This window comes from Aedes albopictus, chromosome 3 (assembly GCF_035046485.1).
Source record: "Aedes albopictus strain Foshan chromosome 3, AalbF5, whole genome shotgun sequence".
Lineage (NCBI taxonomy): Eukaryota > Metazoa > Arthropoda > Insecta > Diptera > Culicidae > Aedes > Aedes albopictus.
This window is the reverse complement of record NC_085138.1, coordinates 324,152,030-324,174,499: the sequence shown is the minus strand read 5'-3', so window position 1 is coordinate 324,174,499 and position 22,470 is coordinate 324,152,030. Positions and strand designations below refer to the sequence as shown.

Here is a 22,470-nt window from a genome sequence, read left to right as displayed (position 1 = left end):
TGTGTATTTAACCCATTAACGCCCGAATTATGCCACAATCACAGTAGATGTCTGATTTTTTCTGGAGTACCTAAACCCCATAAAAGAAAGTTATTGCAGTCATTTAAACGGAAATCTACGGTGAAATTTTCGTTTTATTACACAGTGGGGCATATGCACGTGAAGCGTTGAAAATTTTTTTTTTTTATTTTTTTTTTTGCGCAGCTACCTTATTTCTATGAGCTATGTAAATCTATTTTAGATGACTGATCATAGTTGATATTCTCCTAATACAAAAGTTACAGTTTGAAATGTTCCAGAAATGGATTACATTAGTAATAACTAAAGCAATCTGCTAGTAGCTCTTCAATGGATAGTTTTCAATAGTTTTTAGCCATTTCAATATACATCATTCTAATAATTTTTATATATAATGGGTTGATATTCGGCATTCTAGTAGTATATCCTGCCCACCGTATCCTTCTGGTTTTGTGAGCACGTGGCTCACCCTCTTTCGCCGCACACCGTTATCTAGTACAGAGCGAAAGATTACCTTAGCACTCGTCATTCAAAAACTCCAAATATTTGCAATTCTTCTTTGAGCTTGGTTTATGTTTCATTTTTATAAAGGACCACCTTATGAGCGTTCTGCTCATCTCATTCTCCCGCGCAGAGCTATGGAAAATCATGGACGAAAACGGCTTTCCTAGGAAGCTGGTTAGACTGCTAAATAAAAGCAACGATGAAGAGTGTTCAAAACTGCGTAAGGGTTTCGGGTGAATTATCTAGTTCATTCGAATCTCGTCGGAGACTGCGACAAGGTGACGGACTCTCATACCTACTCTTCAACATCGCTCTGGAAGGTGTGATGCGACGAGCCAGGCTCAACAGCCGGGGAACGATTTTCACATAATCCGTTCAATTTGTGTGCTTTACGGATGACATGGACGTTATCGCCAGAACATTTGGAAGGGTGCAGAGCTATACACCCGCCTGAAACGCGAAGCAGCAAAGGTCGGAGTGGTGAATGCCTCAAAAACAAAGTACATGCTGGTAGGCGGAACCGAACACGACCGGACCTGTCTGGGTAGTAATGTTACGATAGACGGGGATATCTTCGAGGTGGTGGAGGAATTCGTCTACCTCGGATCCTTACTGACGGCTGACAACAACGTGAGCCTTGAAACTCGGAGATGCATCATCAGCGGTAGTTGGGCCTACTACGGGCTCCAGAAGAAACTGCGGTCGAAAAAGATTCACCCATGCACCAAATGCACCATGTACAAAACGCTAATACGACCGGTGGCCCTCTACGGACACGAGACATGGACCATGCTCGAGGAGGACCTGCAAGCACTCGGAGTTATCGAGCGATGCGTGCTAAGGACGATCTTCGGCGAAGTGCAGGAAAACGGTGTGTGGCGGAGAAGGATGAAACAACGAGCTCGCTGCACTTCACGACGAACCCAGCATCGGGAAGGTGGCAAAAGCCGGAAGGATATGATGGGCAGGGCATGTTGCAAGAATGCCGGACAACATGTCTGTAAAGTTGGTGTTCGCGACAGATCCGGTTGGCACAAGAAGTTGTGGAGCGCAGAGAGCACGATGGGCGGATCAGGTGATGCGTGACTTAACGAGCATCGGGCGTGATCGAGGATGGAGAACGGCAGCCACGAACCGTGTATTATGGAGAAATATTGTTGATTCAGTTTTATTTTGAACTTGTTGTTATACTAAATAAATGAATGAAATGAATCAACATCTCATTCTCATCTATCTCAGCATCTTCCGAAGCTCACAATGGAAACAATTTCCACTGATGATACGTGATCGTATTTTACGGATCACGTTATTTACAGCTGGGGTTATATAGACCAGAGTCCTTTGTGTAGTTCTATTCTCGAGATACACAAGTTCAAAATTTCTAAGAATCATTGAAGCCGCCTAACGGGAAAACATAAACCAACTCATTCATCATCGGATAATAACTCTCCTGAATGAGCACGAAAAAGAAAGGAGAATGGAAGACGGTGCAACATGCCTCATTTTCCATGGTATTAGCAATACTTCCTAATCTGCGAATAGACCATTGTGCATTCAAGTCTTCTGGCCTCTGACTAAATTGCTGGGCGCTAGTTAATCAAACTACGTTCAATTTATCTATCTACACCTATTTTGCATGAGGCCGACTAATCAGTAGGTCGGCTCCAGAGGCACGTTCGACCCAAACGAATGTCTTTGAGATGAGAGTCACAATGAACCTGAGTAAAGATTACAAATTGATAGCACATAGTACGTTATCGAAAATTACGTTGTCATTTGTTCAAGTTGATAACTAATTATACTATTCTATATTTTGTTTAGTATTTTATTTAGTAAAATGAGACGGCGGTATCAACCTAGCTGGATTTGCTATCAATCAGTAGCCATGCAGTTCTATTTCATCGTAAAATTAATTAATATTTGTTCAGAATTTTCAGAGCCCACTTGCGCCACCTAGCGGACAACCTACAACCAATTAGTTCACTATAGGATAGCTCTTCATGTCCTGGTCGACCTTATCGAAGTCAACATTTTTCTATGTAGTCTGATTCTTGAGATACAGAAGTTCAGAATGTTTATAGCTCACTAGCGCCTCCTAACGGATAAACTTTGCCGAAGACGAAATTCTTCTATGTAGCTTGATTTTCGAGGTACAGAAGTTCAGAATTTGTAGGGCTCACTAGCGCCACCTAGCGGATAAACCTAAAATGGACTAGTTAACTATCCATTAGCCCTTGATGTCCTGATAAACTTTGCTGAAGACTAAATTTTTCTATGAATCCGAGATTCAGCAGCTAAGAATTTTTAAAACTCACTAGCGCTACCTAGCGGAAAAACCTTTAACCAACTTGTTCACAATCGGATAGATTGTGATGCCCTGATCGACCTTGCAGAAGACGAAGTTTTTCTATGTAGTCTGATTTTCGAGATCCAGAAGTTCAGAATTTTTAGGGCTCACTAGCACCCACAGAGCCCACTTGCGCCACCTAACCGATAAGCCTAGAACCAACTAGTTCACTATTGGATAGCTCTTGATGTCCTGATCAACTTTACTGAAGACAAAAATTGTCTATGTAGTCTGGTTGTTGAGAAACAGAAGTTAAGAATTTCTATGACTAGCTAGCGCCACTTGGTGGATAAACCTAGAATCAACTAATTCAGTATCGGATAGCTCATGATGTCCTGACTTCTGAACGACCTTGTCGAAGACGAAATTTTGAAATTTTTCTATGTAGTCTGATTCTCGAGATACAGAAATTCATAATATTTAGAGCCCACTTGCGCCACCTAGCGGAAAAACCTACAATCAACTAGTTCTCTATCGGATAGCTGTTCATGTCCTGATCGACATTGCCGAAGACGATATTTTTCAATGTAGTCTGACTGAATCTCAAGATACAGATGTCTGGAATTTTTAGGGCTCACTAACGCCACCTGGCAGATAAACCTTGAACCAACTAGTGCGCTATCGAGTAGCTCTTGATGTCCTGATCAAACTTGACGAAGACGAAATTCTTCTACATAATCGGATTTTCAAGATACAGAAGTTTAAATTTTTTCGGACTCACTAGCGCAACCTAACGGATAAATCTAGAACCAACTAGTTCATTATCGGATAGCTATTGATGTCCTGATCAACCTTGCCGATGACAGAAATTTTCTATGTAGTCGGATTCTCGAGATACAGAGGTTTAAATGTGTTAGGACTCACTAGCGCCACCAAACGGATAAATCTAGAATCAACTAGTTCACTATCGGATAGCTATTGATGTCCTGATCAACCTTGCAGAAGACAAAATTCTTCTATGTAGTCGGATTCTCGAGATATGGAGGTTTAAATTTTAAGGACTCACTAGCGCCACCTAACGGATAAACCTAGAACGAACTAGTTCACTTTCGGATTGCTATTGATGTCCAGATCAACCTTGCCGAAGACAAAGTTCTTCTATTTAATCGGATTCTCGAGATATGGAGGTTAAAATTTTTTAGGACTCATTAGCGCCACCTAACGGATAAATCTAGAACCAAATAGTTCACTATCGGATAGCTATTGATGTCCTGATCAACCTTGCCGAAGACGAAATTCATCTATGTAGTCGGATTCTCAAGATACAGAGATTTGTTTTGTTTAGGACTCAGTAACGCCACCTAGTGGACAAACCTACAATCAACTAATTCACTATCGGATAGCTGTTGATGTCCTGATCAACTTTGCCGAAGACAGAATTCTTCTATGTAGTCTGATTCTCGAGATAAAGAGGTTTATTTTTTTTAGAGCCCACTAGCGCCATCTAACGGATAAACCTAGAACCAACTAGTTCACTATCGGATAGCTATTGATGTCCTGATCAACCTTGCCGAAGACGAAATTCTTCTATTTAGTCGGATTCTCGAGATACAGAGGTTTAAATTTTTTAGGACTCACTAGCGCCACCTAACGGATAAACCTAGAACCAACTAGTTCACTAACGGATAGCTCTTGATGTCCTGATCAACTTTGCTGAATATAATTTTTTTCTATGTAGTCTGATCCTCAAGATACGAAGGCGACAGTATTGGCAATGGCTGTTGACGAAATACCTGGCAAAGCACAATGTTTCGTGATCACTAGTGCCACCTACTGGAGCGAATACGTACTAAATTACGTACTATCGAAGAGTCCTTGATCTTCTCAACAACTTTGCTGAAGACACCAGTCTTCCAAAATGCTTCATTTCTCCACAGTTATCGCAAAAGTTACTGATCTATAAATAGATCACTGGGCGTTCGAGGCATCTGATCTATAAATAGATCACTGGGCGGAAATGGGTTAAATTGACCCTCGGAATAGTAATTTTCACCGCAAGCCACCGTTCAGTGTAGTGATGGTTACAATATGTTTAATAGTGAATAATTGTTGAAAAAGTGGTGTTGTAAGAATAAAATTTATCCTATTTTTATATTTTTCATCAGGGTAGTTCTTAGTTCTGCATTGTATTTCAATGTCAACCCTACACGCTAAGCCCAGTTTACCTTTTTTCCAAAAAGTGCACAACCGCAAATATGCGTAAATGATACTCAAATATAGGTAAACAAGACTCAAATATGGGTAGTGTGTACCTAAATATGAGTAATTGTAACCCAAATATGGGTAAATATTACCCATAAATGCGAATGTGCACTTTTCCAAAATATGAGTTTTATTTACTCATATTTGCGTAAAGTTTACGCATATTTGAGTAAAATTTACCCATATTTTAGAAAAATAGGTAAACTGACTTTAGCGTGTATGTTAATGCTGTTCGTTATGCTGCTGTATGGGTCTATTCGCCGTCAGTACTCAGCCATTAACATCAATGCTATCCTATCGTCTTCTATGTTGCGATACACCCATTCATTCAACATTCTCAATATTCATTCAACCCAATGTATAAGGTATACCGTGCTCTCCTCTCACATTAGGGTTCTCGGTTTGTATCTACCACGCCGCAGCAACCAGCACTGCAAGAGAACCAAAGCAAAAGATTAAACGTCCCAGAGAAACAACTAACCGATCTGCATGCAGAGCAGGTGGTGGTAGTGACTGTTGGTTGCTGATTCGGTATATCCAAATAGTTACACTCCAAGGGAAAATTTTATACAAAATCGGAATAAAGACAACTTTGTATACATATTGAGAACCTAAATTAAGGTTTTTGAATTTTACCAGTTTTAGGTCAAACCTCAATAAAACACAGTTACCAGGGAAGCGTTAGGTTTTTTCTGGCTTTCAACATTTAAGAACTTTTATCGTTTGCCTTTCTTAGTATCTTGCCCAAAAGAGCACTTTTTTAGATTTGTATTCATTTTTTTAGATTCTTGGACCGTTATTTTGGCAGTTTGATTTACTTTTTAAGAGATTCTTGGGTTCGATTTCTTGATTGACAGATGATCAACTGCTTGGCAGCTCGTCTAGCCCTAGTTCCACTGAGAGATGATTAACTAGCTCCCACAAACTTGAGATTGATTTTAAAAATAGTATATAGATTCTGGTTTTGAGTTCATGCAATTTTATCAAAATTTTCAATTTCTGTAAAAAACATTTTTTTTAAGTTTAAGGTTTAAGGTTAATAAAAAGTAACAATAGAATTTATGAGGTTTTAATAAAGCATTGCATTAAAACCTGGCATTCGTCTCTTGGGTGCACTGCACATCGATTCGTTCGTTATTCATTGAAGCTCTCGCGTGACTCGCTTTGCGAGAGAGAACCGCCAGCCAGCAGCAGCAGCAGTCTTGGCGTTCATCATTGTTTGTTAGGGCGTGCAGCTGGCAGGACGTTAAAACGGGATCCTCCGTGGTGGTGCTGTGTTGTTGCATCAGAGCCCCTGTCTACTCTAGAGTCGGTCACCGTAACACAGTCCGGATCTCCGCTGGCTGTCCGGGAGTGTTGGGAGGTCCGCGTTGAAGAACCAGAATTGTGCGCCAGGAGTTCAGAGGTCTTTAAAGTGATACACGGTGGTCTGCCTCTATACTGCATTAGGGAGTATCCATAAAGCCAGCCTCAGACGTATTCCAGGTGGTTGGCGGTGTGCGGTGGCAATAATAATGTAACGATACATTGCAGGACAGGACGGCTTGTGTGGTGAGGTGAAGCGAAGTCTATAGATTTGGTGTCACCACCGCGGCAGTATTAGAATCAATTCATGGAACGGGGTTGGGGTGAGATATCGAATGCAATCGCGAATGCGTCGCCGTCCGTTTGACATATATCGATAAAATAGTTTGCTGGACGACCGACCGACGACGACCACGACTGGATACACTTTTTACTCCATGTACATCGACGTCGCGTGTGTGTAGTGTATTCTAAATACAATCGAAGTGGAGTAGAGTGTTGTTTGTTGTCTGCAGCAAAGCAGCAGTGGAGTGACGAGTCATACCGCAAGGCATTTAGCGCGGTGTTTGTGAAGGAAGTGCTGTTTTCCTTAACCCACGAGCGCTCGCGCTGTTGTATTTTGTACAACACGTTGAAAAAATCTCGATTTTTGTACTCAGCATTAGCGTGGTGCTGACGCAGGTAGTCAACCGCGCGAGTTACGGAAGGTTAAATTCAATTTATATGTACGTGCACCAGTGAGGATAGTGTTGTAGATACCAGAGAGTGTTCGAAGTCCCATTCATCATTCATCCTTGTGGAGGTGCAGCAATAGTTGGCAGTCGTAGCAGACAACATGAGTGCAATCAATAACAGCAGACACCAGAAGCTGGAACAGCAAGTAAATAAGCGATTCAATCTCCTGTAGAAATACTTTTAAATCTCCAAATGGAGCTACTTGTTTGGGTTTCCTCTTCGTCGTCACTCACTGGTCGTAATTGATGGGAAAAAAGCTTTTTCACGTTGATAACCCATCCTAAGCCAATATTAAGGCGGGCAATAAAAGCGGATTGAAGGGTATTAGGGAGCGGATTTATCACCAATCACTACTGCCCCGTAGCTTAGTTCAGGGCAGTAAAACGTAAATAGTCCAGCCTACCTATACTAAGTCATCGCTAAAGACTGCGGAGGTCTTCTCGCAATGGGAATTAATTTCCCGCATTGGCACTTCAGCACACCTCGATATATAGCTGCGGGGAGTCGGCTATGTTGGGTACAGGAACATTTCCAACACAATGTAACGAAGAGAGTTTGGAAAAAAATAACAAACTTCTTTTTCGATAATTCTTAAAAAATACCTAATTCAGCGACTGACTGCTGATTTCTTCATAGTTCTTGACAATACAAATCTAAATTGAAAACAATATTTATTAGTTTGTTTTGTTTTTAATCTCTTTCTTGTACTCGTTTGTACAGGCGTTTATAGTGCTTTAGATATTTCGTTGAAAGCTATTCTGGAAATTTTCAAATTTACTCAAAACCACTGGAGTCAATATTGAGCATTTCAAGCTTAACCCTCTATTACCATTTTTTTCCCAAATTTCTCAAATTTTTATCTAAATTTAATTTCACCTCATCTAAAATCGATTGTAACATGTTTAGGAAGGTGATTCTTTTTAATTCGATTTTGAGAATTTTGGTTTTTGATTTTTCTAATTTTTATTTTTGAACATCCCTACACTTTTATATTTTTCCTGGAAGCCTATTTGACATACCGATTTTTTAAGGTGAAAACATTTTGAGATTTTATGATAATTGTTAAAATATTTTTATTTTAAACTTTTTTCATGGAAAATTTTGTTTTAGAAAAATAAATTTAGTGTGTATTCAACTTCCTTAATTTTTTTTACTATAATAGAATGATTGAGGAACATTTTCAAATACAGGTATGTTCAGTTTTTAACAACACGGTCCGTGATTTTCAGTTGACAATAACAAAATAGTGATAAAAACGGAATAATTTTCTTTGACAAAATATTTTGCTACATTTTAATATGAATGGGACGTTTTACAGTAGAACACATTCCAAAAGTAAAAATATGCAGTTAACTTTGAAATTTAATTGTTTTTTGATGTCTTTTAGCACATCTTGGTTGCACAGTTCAAATTACAGATTTCTGACTGTCATGCCGACAAGAGGCTTGCACCACATTTGTGACCATATTTTTGGAAATTTATTTTCGTTGAATGCATGAATGCCACATATTACAGTTCCATTTCCCGGATCGATATATCTCCAGGAACGTAATTTCGATATCCTAACAAAAAAGGATATGTTTACTTCCTTCCGGAAGGCATTTCTCCACGAGTATCATCTTCACAGATTTCTATAAAAGTTTTGTCTAGGATACTTTAAGGAAATCTCCAGGAATTTTCGTAAGCAATCACTTTTAACTTCTTCAGAATATTGGATTGCTCAAGAAGTTCTTCCAGAATTCTAATAGGTACCATGCCGCTTGTTTATCTTTTAGAATTCGATGAGAATTTTTGGAGAAAAGAGGTTCTGCTCCTTATGATTCCTTTAGAAATTCCTTCTCGGATAAACCAAGATGTCTCTTTTTAAATTTCTTCTGGAGTTTCTTTGAGGATCCCTTCAAATATTCCACCAGGAACCGGAATTTATTAACCTTCCTTATGCATTATGTTGGGAACAGCTTGCTGACGTAGTGTACGGTTTGGGCATAGAATGGCCCTAATGCACAAGGTGGAATAAGAAAATCATTCTGGGATTTAACCTAGACATCCTGTTGAAATTCATCCAAGAGGTGCTTTGAAGATTCACCAAGATTTTACTTTGGAAATATAGGCAATTCTACGGAAATTCTTCCAAGATTGCTTTCGGAAATCTCTTCAGAAAATTTTTCTGATATTTCTCTAGGGGTTCTTTCTGGGGTTCCTCCAAAATTTCTTACTGGGATTCCTTCAACATGTTTTCTATAATTTCATCAGAAGTTCTTGGATTCTTTAAAGAGTTTCTTAAGATATTTTTCCCTGGGGAATGTTTTCCATATAAAAATTTCTTGGAAGAATTCCTACAGGACTTTGTTTTGGTATTTATGCGCAGTAGAAACACGTACACCTACTGGAATTTTTATTATAAAGATTTCTCCCCGATTTCTTACTGCTTTTCCTGGAAATCTCTCAGAAGTTTAGTCTAGCAATCTTCCAGGAATTCTTTCCTCAAATCCTCCAGAAGTTACTTCAGGGGGTCCTCCCGATTGATTGATTGATTGATTGATTTAGCTTTATTATAGAGACTTTCAGCCCTTGACTGGTTCGTCTCTTAGAGTGTCCTCCTGATGTTCTGTATAGAAATCTCCGGGAAGTTATTCCTGAAAATCCTTGAGAAACCTTGAGAAATTCCTTCTAGGAATCCTGTATAAGTTCTTTCAAGAAATCATTTAATTGTTTCTCGAGGAATACTTTCAGAATTTATGGGATTTCCTTAAATTTTTTTTTGGAATCCTTAGTTTCTTCAGAAAACCCTTCAGAAGTTGCTGGAGAAAACCCCAGATCGTTTTCCAAGATCCTATACTTGTCTTTCCTAGAGAAACTTATTTCTGAAAAACTTAACTCCTAATTCACCTAAAGGAACTTCTGGATTATTTCCTGACGATTTCTCAGAAGAAATCCATTATGGAATCTGGAGGAATACAAGGTAGAATCGCTAGTTGGAATTACTGAAGAAAAGAAATTGCAATGTAGCGACCATAACATTTTTTTCAATGATTTAAAAAAAGTGGTAATACGCTTTAAAAGACACCAAAATTGCTATTGGTGAACATTAGCAACTAAGCGGCACTTTTACACTGATGATCAACGTTGTTTCTTTAAAGCTCAACAAATCTAAAGAACGTTGATTTCGTTGTACAGTTAAACTGTAATAATGTAGCTGAATAAGGTGACTAAGCTAGTGTTGTTACACTTTGTTAAAGCTAGTTGTTCCATTGTGAATCATAAGTTGAATAACTGCATCATACTAAGCACTATTAGGCAATAGATGAAAAGTTTCAAACAACTTCCTTCGAACTTCTTTTCGAATAATTGGTCAATTGAAAGAAATGTGGTGAACAAAAGTTCAATTTTCACTGCAAGAAACATTTATTCAAAACTTTGTTAAACTCATACTCTTGTTCAACTGCCGGCGCTTTTTGTAAAGCTCTTGCTTTACAAGACATGCTTATTAATGGTTACGAATTGTTTCTTGGGCAGTTCTATCATATGTCTGGAACCCAAATGTTGAACGCAACCTTCAGCTGGCTCATTCTAATGTTGTCCGATTTCCGTTTATTAATTATTCTTAAACGTCGGAGTAAAGCGGAGCCGAAATTGAAAATTAGATATATCTGTCTGTTATAAATTTATCAGATTTTCATTTTCTAGTTTCATGGGTATTTCAGAAGGGTTTCGGAGGGGTTCTCGGTGGTTCCGTGAGTTTCTTTTTTTCTGTGGGGGTTTCAGGGATGTTTAAGAAAAGTTTCGAGGATTTTCAGGATTTTAGGAATTCATGCAAAATTTAGAGGGCTTTCAAGGAAGTTTCACGGGTTTTCAGAGGGGTTTCAAGCTATTTCAGATTTCCAGGTGATATCAGGGTTGTTACTCCTGGAAAACCCTAGAAATCGCTGAGACTGCAAGCCCCTGAAATTCCTTGAAACGCCCTCGAAACCTCTTCAAAACCCTTGGGACGTTCCTGAAATCATCTGAAATCCGCTGCAACTTCTATCACGCCGAGGAATTCGGATCGCACCCCACTCCCGACAAACTCAAATGTGAGTTCTTCCTTCGAAGAGAAAGTAAAGCATGAACTATGAATTAGCCTAGGGCTAAAAATCTCGTTAATACAGATAAAAAAAAACCGCTGCAACACCCTGTTACAACATGAAACGCCTCTGAAACCATATGGAACACCTTTGAAATCCCCTGGAACATCCCTAAAATTTCCTGGAACGCCCTGAAATTCCTAGAAACCCCTGGAAAGCTCCTAAGACCTAATAAAACGCACTGGAACAACCTTGTTTTTTTTTTTCAATTCCTATTCGAGCCTGTCACTGCGACCATTTTACCCAAGTAACAACGGTGCTGAAGCCTTATTGCAGGCAGATATATAGTGTATTTAGAGCAATCATTACTTTGCATGAACACTTAAGGTTGATTTAAAGTGGAAATGGCAATCATGCGACTGATTTAAGATTATACCAGTATAATCGTAATTTGATTCTATGATTGCCCATTTCCACTTTAAATCAACCTTAAGTTTGCATGTAAAGAAATGATTGCTCTTACACCCTATACCAGCATGCAATAAGGCTTCAACACCGTCGTTACTTGGGTATAGTGTTTACTGCTAAATTCTCCCCAGTAAGAAGTTTAGAACCCGAATTTAAGCATTAGCAGCAATACCATTCCAATAATGGAACATGTGTTCAGTAATAAGGATTCTAGTGTGTTCCTTACATATTAGCACTTACCAGTCTTTGATAAGTTATGTAGTACATACGATGATCCCTAACCCAATTTGGTTTTCTTGCATTGAGTTTAGCTTGGGATGTTGTGGCTTTTTAACTGTTTGCAAAGTAAAGTTGCCTAACTCTGAAGGTCACCAAGATCCCAGTAGCAAGGACTAAATACTATGATTCTTTGAATTACCAAAACACATATTCAAAAATTGACGACACTAGATTTCAGTTTGGTTGATCTTACTCCGTAACGCAACCTACGTTACGGGATTCGTTAACGAGCATCTTATAAACCCCCTCAACCATTCATCCTGCAGCACGGGTAGCCTGACACCTTGGATGGGAATTCCCTGTTTGGTGGACTTCTATCTATAGGGGGTCCGTAGTGCTATTCTAAACCGGCTGCTATACGGGCATGGAACAACCTTAACCGTTCCTGAAACTCCATGGAACGCCCCTGAAACCGCCTGAAACACCCTCGAAACTCCCTGGAACACTCCAGAAACACCCCTGAAACCCATTGAAAACCCCTGGAAAGCTCCTGAGACCCCCTGAACCCCGCTGGTATACCCTAAAATGTCCCTGAAACTCAATGTTACGCCATTGAATCTCCCTGGAACACCCTTGGAACGATCGCCCCTGGGACCCCTTCCGAACGACCCTGGATCCCCGTGGAGCACCCCTAGAACACTCTGGCGACCCCTGAAATGCCCAGAAACTCAATGAAACGCCGCTGACACCCCTCGAAAATTCTTGGAAAGCTCCTGAAACTCCGGACGGACGGAACACCTCTGGACGGTGGAACACCTCTGAATCTTCTCGAACCACCATGGATTGCCTCTGAACCCCCTGGAGCTCCCCTAAAACTCCTCAGTATGCACTTGAAACCCCTTGAAACCCCCAGAAACGCTCCAAAATCCGCTGGAGCACTCTGGAACGTCCCTGAAACCCCAAAGAATTCTCCTGAAATCCCCTGAGACTCTCAGGAAGTCCCCTAAGACCCCTTGAAACTCCCTGGAATTCGATAAAACCCCTTGAAACCCCCTGTAACACTTTTTAAACTCCCTGAAGCACGCTTGAACACCCTAAAACGTCCTCAAAACCCTTGTCAAAACCGCATGGAACGCCCCTAAAGCTTCCTGAAGCTTCTCGGAACACCTCTGAAACACTCATGATTAACAATTACCCTAGCGGGTGATTTACAATTACCCTAGCGTGAATCACCACAGTGCTTTAGTATTAAGATATGCTTTTTATGCATCTTATAGCAGAACTATTACATTTTTTAGTTCTTTTTCTATTCATCTGCCACGACATTCCTGCTGGATCATAGCATTCTTGCAACTTATGGTAATTGTGATCTACAGAAAAACAGTAGACGGCAGGGGAAGCGGAACAAACTAGCGCAGCTGGTTCTGTTTCCGCGGCTTTTTCGGTTCAATTTCCGAAGTGTTCTAAGCCTAAACATCACCTGCCGCGTGTCCATGACACTCACTTAATACTGGGAACCGTTACGCCAGAAACGAGAAAGTACGCTAATCACAACAGTTAACACAAAACAGAATTCCGAATGGAAACCCTGCAGATGTTCATAGAGAAATCCCTGGAACGTCTTAGGTGGTATCCCTATGAAAAAATCCCTATAGAAACTTCCAAAAATGCCATGGGAAATCTATGGAGAACTTGTTAGTCAAATTTCTGGACGATGCCGGAAAGAATTACCCGAGAAATTACAGCACTAAACTAACAAAAAAAAGTCATTTGAAGAATCACTGGAGGAATTCCTACAGAAATCTCTGAAGAAGTTTTTCAATAATTCCTGAAAATGGTTCTAGAAAAATATATGGGGCAATCAATGGAAGAATCCCAGCAAAAATGGCTAGAGTTGCTCTAGTGTGGATTCCATGAGAATTCACAGCAAGAAATCCTAGAAGAATCTCAACAGTAATTTCAGGAGAAAACGCAAGAGTAATCCCTTAAGTAATCCCAAGAGATATTCGTTTAGGAATACCACGAGAAAATCTTGGAGGCATCTAAAAACAAGCCCCTTGGAAATCTATGAAAGAGCTCTATAGGGAAATCTCTTGAGGATTTCTGGAAAAATCCCCTGAGGAATTCCTTGATAATTTCTGGAGAAATAATTCAAGAAATTCATAGAAACTGTTTTAATAAATCTCTAGAAGGATCCCTGAAGAAAAAGCTGGATGAGTATCCGGGAGAATTTCTGGAAGAATCCCAGCAGAAATTCCAGAAGGAATCCTAAGATGAAATTCTAAAAGAATCCGTAGGAAAATCCTTAGTTAAATTACTGGATGAATCCACGTAGTATTTATAGAAGGAATTTTTGGAGTAAGGGGCCGGGTCACAACGTCCGAGGCCATACAGTCCCGGACATGAAGTCGCGTTTTTTTTGCGAAATAGCGTCCAAAAGTTGGGATGCGTCATAATATCCTATGTGCCTTCTTTCCTTGGACTTCGTGGCGTATCTGCAAGTTCGGACGTTATGCCCCGGAAAAATGCGCCATAAAGTCCTGGGTGGGACTTTATGGCCTCGGACGTTATGATACTGCGCCTTGGAGTAATCCCTACATAAATTTCTGGATACATTCCAAGAGAAGCTCTTGTAGAAATTTCTGGGAAAAGTCCTGCAAAAAAAAAAAAAAAAAAACTAGTGAGAATTTTTGGAGGAATCCCAGCGGGAGTTTCTGGGGGAATCCCAAGAAATTTTTTGGTGGTACCACAGGACAAATACTTGAAAAGCTTTAGGGACATATCTGAAGGGATTCTTACAAAAATCCCCAAAATAATTCCTGGACGAATTCGTGGAAGTACACCAGTAAAAAGACCAGTACTGGAAGTATCACCGTAATAATTGTCGGAAGATCGCAGTGAGAATATTTGGAAGAACTTCACCACAAAATGCTGAAGGGTTTTCAATAGGGATTCTGGGCGAAATTTGAAGACAAATTTATGGTAAATCATCTGAAAAACGAAACCTTGCGAGAAATCTCTGGAAATCAATTAAAAGTGAACATTCTAGAAAATATAGTTGGATGCATTAGACGATCCTAGGCTACTTAGCAAACTTTGAGGCTGGAAGTCAGCTTTCTATAGAAAAATAATAAAAAGTCGAAGGTGAGGGTTTTTGGAAAAATGAATTCATGGCATCTAACATACATAGATCCGCGATGAATATTACTCTCAGTGTATTTTTTTTTTCTAAAGTCGTTATCGTGGGCATTTGGTAGACTCCCACCCCCCTCTCCGTGGACAAGCGTGGACTTTTCTCGAACCCCCTCCCCCCTCTAAGTTGTCCACGTGATATATGGATGACCCCTAAGTAATTAAGTACCTCACATCGTCCCAGCTCACATCAAGCTCGGAAAGCTTGTATAACCTTCAACCAAACTCGGGATCTGAAACACTAATAACAGAAAAAAGCTAAGTCCAAACCACCCATCTCGAATCCAACACCACTCGAGCCGCAGCTGTAGCATTATTTTCTCCGTAGCAAGCCTATGTCATCACCGCGCCATCGTCAGGTTTTATTCAAATCGGATAGGAAAACCCCACACAGAACAACAGCCACAAGGGGCTACAAATGGGTCATCATAATCGATTTTTTCGTACCCCCAAACCACGGCGCACGGATGTCGTACTTGCAACAGCAGCAGCAGCAGCAGCAGCAGCAGCAGTCGCGTTATGTTTCTGCTCGTGTTCTCTCAGCTGGTGATGTTGTTTGGTACTACCAGACTAGAACTACACAATATCAACCTACGAAACAACACAATAAAGCGAGTTGAGCGGCTATAATACGCGCCCGGCTGTTCTATTGCGGAGCGGTCGGTACCACCTCTTTGCTGAGGAGAAACTGATAGAGCAGTCATCGTTGTCGCTGCTCGCAAAGCTTTGGTGGTCCTCTACGTCTCGTCTGTGAAGGCTTGGATTTGAATAAATAGTTATAACTTATAACAGCTCGGACTCGGAAGCTAGTTCTACTTTTCTTTTCTGTTGTCATTATTCAAATTCCGAGTCGCTGCTGCTGGTGATGAAACGAAAACATCAGCCATCAACGAAATTCAACCGGTACGGGCTGGTTGTGTTTTAATCAGCATTCGGCGGTTGATGATGATTGACGCAGTGGCGTATCAAGCACGGACCCGCCAATGTACGACAACCACGAATATAGAGCATTTCTAGCTATACCTACGCACGAAAGTTTTACACATCTTGGTATGAGATACTACTTGAACATCAGGATCTGGGAAACCGAACAGCTACCGGAAGAGTGGATGGAAGGGGTAATCTGCCCCATTCACAAGAAAGGCTACCATTTGGAATGTGAGAACTTCAGGGCGATCACTATTTTGAATGCTGCCTACAAAGTGCTATCCCAGATCATCTTCCGTCGTCTGTCACCTAAAACAAATGAGTTCGTGGGAAGTTATCAAGCCGGCTTCATCGACGGCCGGTCGACAACGGACCAGATCTTTACCGTACGGCAAATCCTCCAGAAATGCCGTGAATATCAGGTCCCAACGCACCACCTGTTCATCGACTTCAAAGCGGCATACGATAGTATCGACCGCGCAGAGCTATGGAGAATCATGGACGAAAACGGCTTTCCTGGGAAGCTGACTAGACTGATAAGAGCAACGATGGACGGTGTGCAGAACAGCGTAAGGATTTCGGGTGAACTATCCAGTTCATTTGAATCTCGACGGGGACTACGACAAGGTGATGGACTTTCCTGCCTACTATTCAACATCGCCCTGGAAGGTGTTATGCGACGAGCCGGGCTCAACAGCCGGGGTACGATCTTCACGAAATCCAGCCAATTTGTATGTTTTGCGGATGACATGGATATTATTGCTAGGACATTTGGAACGGTGGCAGAACAGTACACCCGCCTGAAACGTGAAGCAGCAAAGGTCGGACTGGTAGTGAATGCGGCTAAGACAAAGTACATGCTGGTAGGTGGGACTGAGCGAGACAGGACAAGCCTTGGCAGCAATGTTACGATAGATGGGGATACTTTCGAGGTGGTAGAAGAATTCGTCTACCTCGGTTCCTTGCTAACGGCTGACAATAACGTGAGCCGTGAAATACGAAGGCGCATCATCAGTGGAAGTCGTGCCTATTATGGGCTCCAGAAGAAACTGCGGTCAAAAAAGATTCACCCCCGCACCAAATGTACCATGTACAAGACGTTAATAAGACCGGTGGTTCTCTACGGGCACGAGACGTGGACGATGCTCGAGGAGGACATGCAAGCACTCGGAGTTTTCGAGCGACGGGTGCTAAGGACGATCTTCGGCGGCGTGCAGGAGAACGGTGTGTGGCGGAGAAGGATGAACCACGAGCTCGCTGCACTTTATGGCGAACCCAGCATCCACCCAAGTAACACACTTGTCATGGAAGAGTCACGGCGGCGCAGGTTTTTGTTGCGCAGAAGTCAGTGTGACTAACTTCTAACAAATAAGCACTTGTTTGCTACAAGTAAGTTACAGTGACCTCTGCGCAACAAAAATCTGCGCCGCCGTGACTCTTCCATGACAAGTGTGTTACTTGGGCAGAAGGTGGCCAAAGCCGGAAGGATACGGTGGGCAGGGCATGTTGCAAGAATGCCGGACAACAACCCTGCAAAGTTGGTGTTTGCTAACCATCCGGTTGGTACAAGAAGGCGTGGAGCGCAGAGAGCACGATTGGCGGATCAGGTGGAGCGTGATCTGGCGAGTGTTGGGCGTGACCGACGTTGGAGAGCTGCAGCTGCAAATCGAGTATTATGGCGGCAAATTGTTGATTCAGTATTATCATGAATTTGATGTTAACTAAATAAGTGAATGAATGTGAAACTACATGGCTCTGGATCAGTGTGGTCTGGTTGTTCATCGAATTTGAGCTAATTTTGTTACTGTTTTAGTCATTTTGTTTAATGACCATTGGGCGCGCAGTTTATTGATATCCGCTTATTAGGCCTTATTATCACATGTTAAACATCAAATATGTTCATTTTTATTTCTCAGTGCTAGAATATAGACATTGACTGAACTGTCATGAAAAAATAGTCATACATATCCCATATTTAGCGTGTAATAGTGCCTTGAATTTTTCGCATTTTTTCCTGCCGCACCCTGTATTTTTTTCTTATTTTTTTAAATTTAATTAATTCGTTGTAACTTGATTGTAGGAAAAAAAATGTATAGTTTCCTCGTCGGAGCATGTATGTACGTAGAATCTACTTTTAACAATCTCATATCTCATAAAAACCATTGAAAAAAAAATTGAGAGAAAACATGTTTGGAGCATTTGACCATTCCGGGCCACTGACAAATTTAGAGGCTGAAAGTATACTTTCTACAGAAAAATAATGAACCATCGATGAGTAAGGATTTTGGAAAATTGAAATTAAATGGCGATGAATATTACTCTCTGAATATTTTTTTTTGTAAAAGTCCTACATATATCCTCCAATATCTTCCAAGACTTCATTTCAATTCAACAAACCATTTTAGAGGTATAATTATTGAAGAAGAAAATTTGTTTTTTTTCATGCGCCCTTTTCAAAAGCTAGGTGAGGAAAAATAGTTATGTGTTGATTTAAAAAAAAATAAACATAACTGCAAATACATCTCTGATAGTTGGTTCAGAGACGAGTGTGGCAACGATTGTGTTATTGACATGCACACATGCTCGAGGCATGACACGCTAGTTTACAATTTTATGTTTACTGGAAGCAGCAAACACCTGGTTCACGCGCTGTGAGGGTGTAATACTGTTGAGGCCTTCTTTTCTTATGTCGGGGTAAAAACCGACTGCGACCATTTATTGGTCTATTGAGGTAAGACCCAAATACCAAATACCCAAAAAATTTCAATATTGCACCTTATTAAGAATCAAGTATTCTGGGCAAACACCTCCAGTAATTATTGTTTCACAAAATTTTTCTTTTAATCCGCAGTTCAGTAATAATTCTTATAAAAATTCCTCCGATAATTCGCGACTACGAAGTTGTCGAATGTGCGTGAAGGTTTACGTGAGAAAAAACGAGAGGGAAATATTTTTTGCTTTTTTTCACGCAGTTCCTTACGAGGTTTTTCATTAGAGCGACAAAGAGTTGGAATCTCTTTTACCTTCGTAGTCGCGAATACTTTTACGATGTAATTTTTCCCATGTAGGTACATCTTCAGAATTCTCTCCACGATTCTTCGAGAGATGCCGCCAGAAGTTCCTTTCCGGAATTTACATAAAAATTGGATTCTTGTAGAATTTCTTGGAATGATGTCAGCAAGAATCCCTCGGAAGATTTTCCTTAAGATTCCTCGAGGTTAAATGCATTCCAGTACATTTTTTTTCGGTGAAAATTTCTCCAGGGATTCCTTCACAGTAGACGTGTGCGCCGAATATTCGGCGTAAAATCGGCGTGCATCGGCGTGGGGCTTCTCAAACAATTATGAACAAAGTAAACTACTTACTAATGTTTGGATTGCAACAAATGGACATCTAGCTATGTGCTGCAGCAGAATTTTTTTGGTTTTGATGATAGTAGCCTTTCTAAGAAGGGATACGCCGATCGGCGTGCGGTTTTCACGCCGCCGCCGCCGCCGTTTGCCACGCCGACACGCCGATGCTTCCTGGATCGGCTTCAAACAACATAACCATAAAATTTTTCCACCAGTGCATGGGTATAACCCCCCTTTACCTATCCCCGTTTCAAAAATATAGTATTTTTGATTCTTGTTGGCTTGGGGAGCCGCACGCCGATTCACGCCGATTTCTCATCGGCGCGGCGCGGCGCAGCGGCGCACACCTCTACTTAACAGATTCTTCCAGGAATTTCCAATAGTTTTTTATTTAGGAGTTTTTCAAAAAAAATCTCAAAAGATTCATCTCGAAGCTAGTAAACCGATTTCTTAAAAAAAAAACCACCCTGAGATTCCTTAGGGATTCTTCAGGAAATACCTTTGAGGATTGCTACAGAAGTTTGTGCATGTATTCGTTTATAAATTTCTTCAAACATTTCTGAAGGAATTTCTTCAGGATTATCATCAGAGTTTTTTTTTGAAGAAAATTTTGTTTGGGATTTCTTCAGGAATTCTTTTAGAAATTCCTTAAGAATTTCTTTCAGAATTTCCTCATGGGTTTCTTCAGGAGCTCCTTCGATGCTTTATCCTTTAATATGCAGTTCCAGGACAAATTTCTTCTCGAAGATTCTGGGATTCTTTCTTGCTGGAACTTCACAAAAGATTCCGTCAGGTTTGAATCCATATATTGAGGAATTCTATCGGAAATTTCTCTAGAAGCGATTCTTCTGCAAGTTTCTCTAGAAATTCTTCCAGGTATATCTCCAGACAATGCCCATGATTTATGCAGACATTTCTTCAGCGATTCTTCAAACAATTTTCCGTAGATGCTGCAGGAATTTCTTAAAAGATTGTCTCAGCAATTCCAGCATAAAATACCAACGGAATCTTTTCCATTTTTGGAAGCAGAATCGATTGGCATTTTTCAAGTAATTTTCCAATAGATTCTATGTATACCGGCAGAGGGTTTTCCAGGTCTCCAGGTTTTTCTATAGATTCCCTTAAACATTTTTTTAGAAATTGGAGATTTCAAGATTGCAAAATTACCCTCATATGTTTTTTTTTTCTATTTTATGTTTACTAATTAATTTAGGCATTATCCTTATGAGAAATTCTTCTAAGAATTTCTTCAGAGGTATCGCCAGGATTTGTTCCAAGGATTCCTTCAGAAAATCCTCCAGGAATTTCTAAGAAATTTATTGAGGGAGTGCTGTTGCCATTTTTGAGAGACTCCTTCAAAAAAATCTCTACGGATTTTTTTCCGAAATCGAAAGTTGAAGTTACTTAACCCTTGGTGCCGAAGGTGTCATATATGACCCCAACATAGAAACGGCTGTATAAATTTACACATTCAATAAAACAGAATACTGTCTTTGGCAAAGTTGCTGCATATTGAGTCTTCTATTGAGGAAAAATTGATTTTTTGTTTGTTTTTGTGACTTTATTGACAACCTAGAACATCCTGAACACCATGAAGTTACGAGAATCCAGATAATTAATACACTAGTTGTTCTAAAAGCTGGCGTTCATGTATTATATATTCATTTAACCTTCATCAAGAATATCAAGAGGTGTTCTATATTCTGGGATGTTTTAGGTGTTCCAAACTGTCCTATTGTAAAGTTCTTCAAATCTACAAGAATAATTTTATTTATCTTCACCATAAATAACAGCATCGAATAATCTACTGGGATCCGTGAAGCTCTTGAAATCTACAATGGCATTTATAGGGATATTCCAGGTCAGCCAAATTACCTAGGAGCTCAGAACTTCAGGACTACACGCGTAATAGTAGCCATATATGTTATACTGAGTGACGTTGCATAATCAACCGTGGTTACTGGGTCAATCAGAAGTCTTCTTGATATTATTATAAGCCTTTGAGACACTCAGGGTCGTCTGAACTGTCCTATCAGAAAGTCCTTCAAGTCTACAAGAATAATTTTATCTGTTTTCGCCAAAAATAACAGCCTTGCAGATTCAGCTGGGACCCGCTGGGACCCGCTCTTGATATCTAAAATGTCATTTAGAGACACTATAGGAATATTCCAGGTCAGCCAAACTATCTTGGAGTTCAGAACTTTAGGTCTACACTCGTAACAACTGTCATATCTTCTATACTGAGTGACGTTGCATGATCATCCGTGGTTACTGGGCCAATCTGAAGTCTTCTAGATATTATTATAAGCCTTTGGGACATTCAGGGTCGTCTGAATTGCCTTATAATAAAGTCCTTCACGTCTGCAAGAATAACTTTACATGTTTCAACAGTGGATTTCAACTGTTTTTACTAGACATGCGAGATTACATACTGTAACTTTGTATAATGAAAGAAGTTACCGTTATGCCCATAGACTTTAGTATCTAAACTCAAAAACAGTTTGGATGACCTAGGATATCCCGACTGATCTGATACTGTCTATAGAACCTGCAGAAGACTTACTGGACTTGATAGATTACACATCGCAGCTTTATATATTGAAAGAAGCTATCGTTACACTCATAGACTTTAAGATCTAAATTCAAGAACAGTTTGGATGACCTAGGATATCCGATCCTGACTGATCTGATACTGTCTATCGGACTTCTGGAAGACTTACTGGACATGATAGATTACAAATCGTAGCTTTGTATAATGAGAGAAGTTACCGTTACATCCGTTGACTTTAGGATTTGAACTCAAGAACAGTTTGGATGACCTAGGATGTTCAGAAAAAATAATCTGCATCATATTCTACTCTTTTTATGATATTAAGCACCGAAAGTACAAAAATACGTATAAAAACTCTGTAATAACGCGTGGAAAAACCTGGCTTTAAAGGGTTAAATAGTTCCTCCAAAAGTTTTTCATGATTGTTTTGAATAGTAATTGAGGATTTTTTTAGGTAATCTTCCAGGAATTTATCGGAATTCATCCAGGAATCACTTCAAAGATAACTCAGTAATTTCTTCCAGAATTTTTGTCTGGGAATCTCTAAGAAGATTTTCAAAAACTTCTTTCCCCAAAGGTATGGCC

At 40.2% G+C, this 22,470-nt stretch overlaps 1 protein-coding gene across 1 annotated transcript in view; it reads left to right on the top strand.

The window, feature by feature from the left end:
* Positions 1-6,275: 6,275 nt before the first annotated feature.
* LOC109401307 (protein king tubby 2) overlaps positions 6,276-22,470 on the top strand; it is a 142,565-nt gene continuing 126,370 nt past the window's right edge. The window contains exon 1 of the mRNA XM_019673810.4: positions 6,276-7,256. Coding sequence (XP_019529355.3) covers positions 7,212-7,256 — 45 coding nt within the window. The 5' untranslated portion in view covers positions 6,276-7,211. The remainder of the gene's footprint in view (positions 7,257-22,470) is intronic.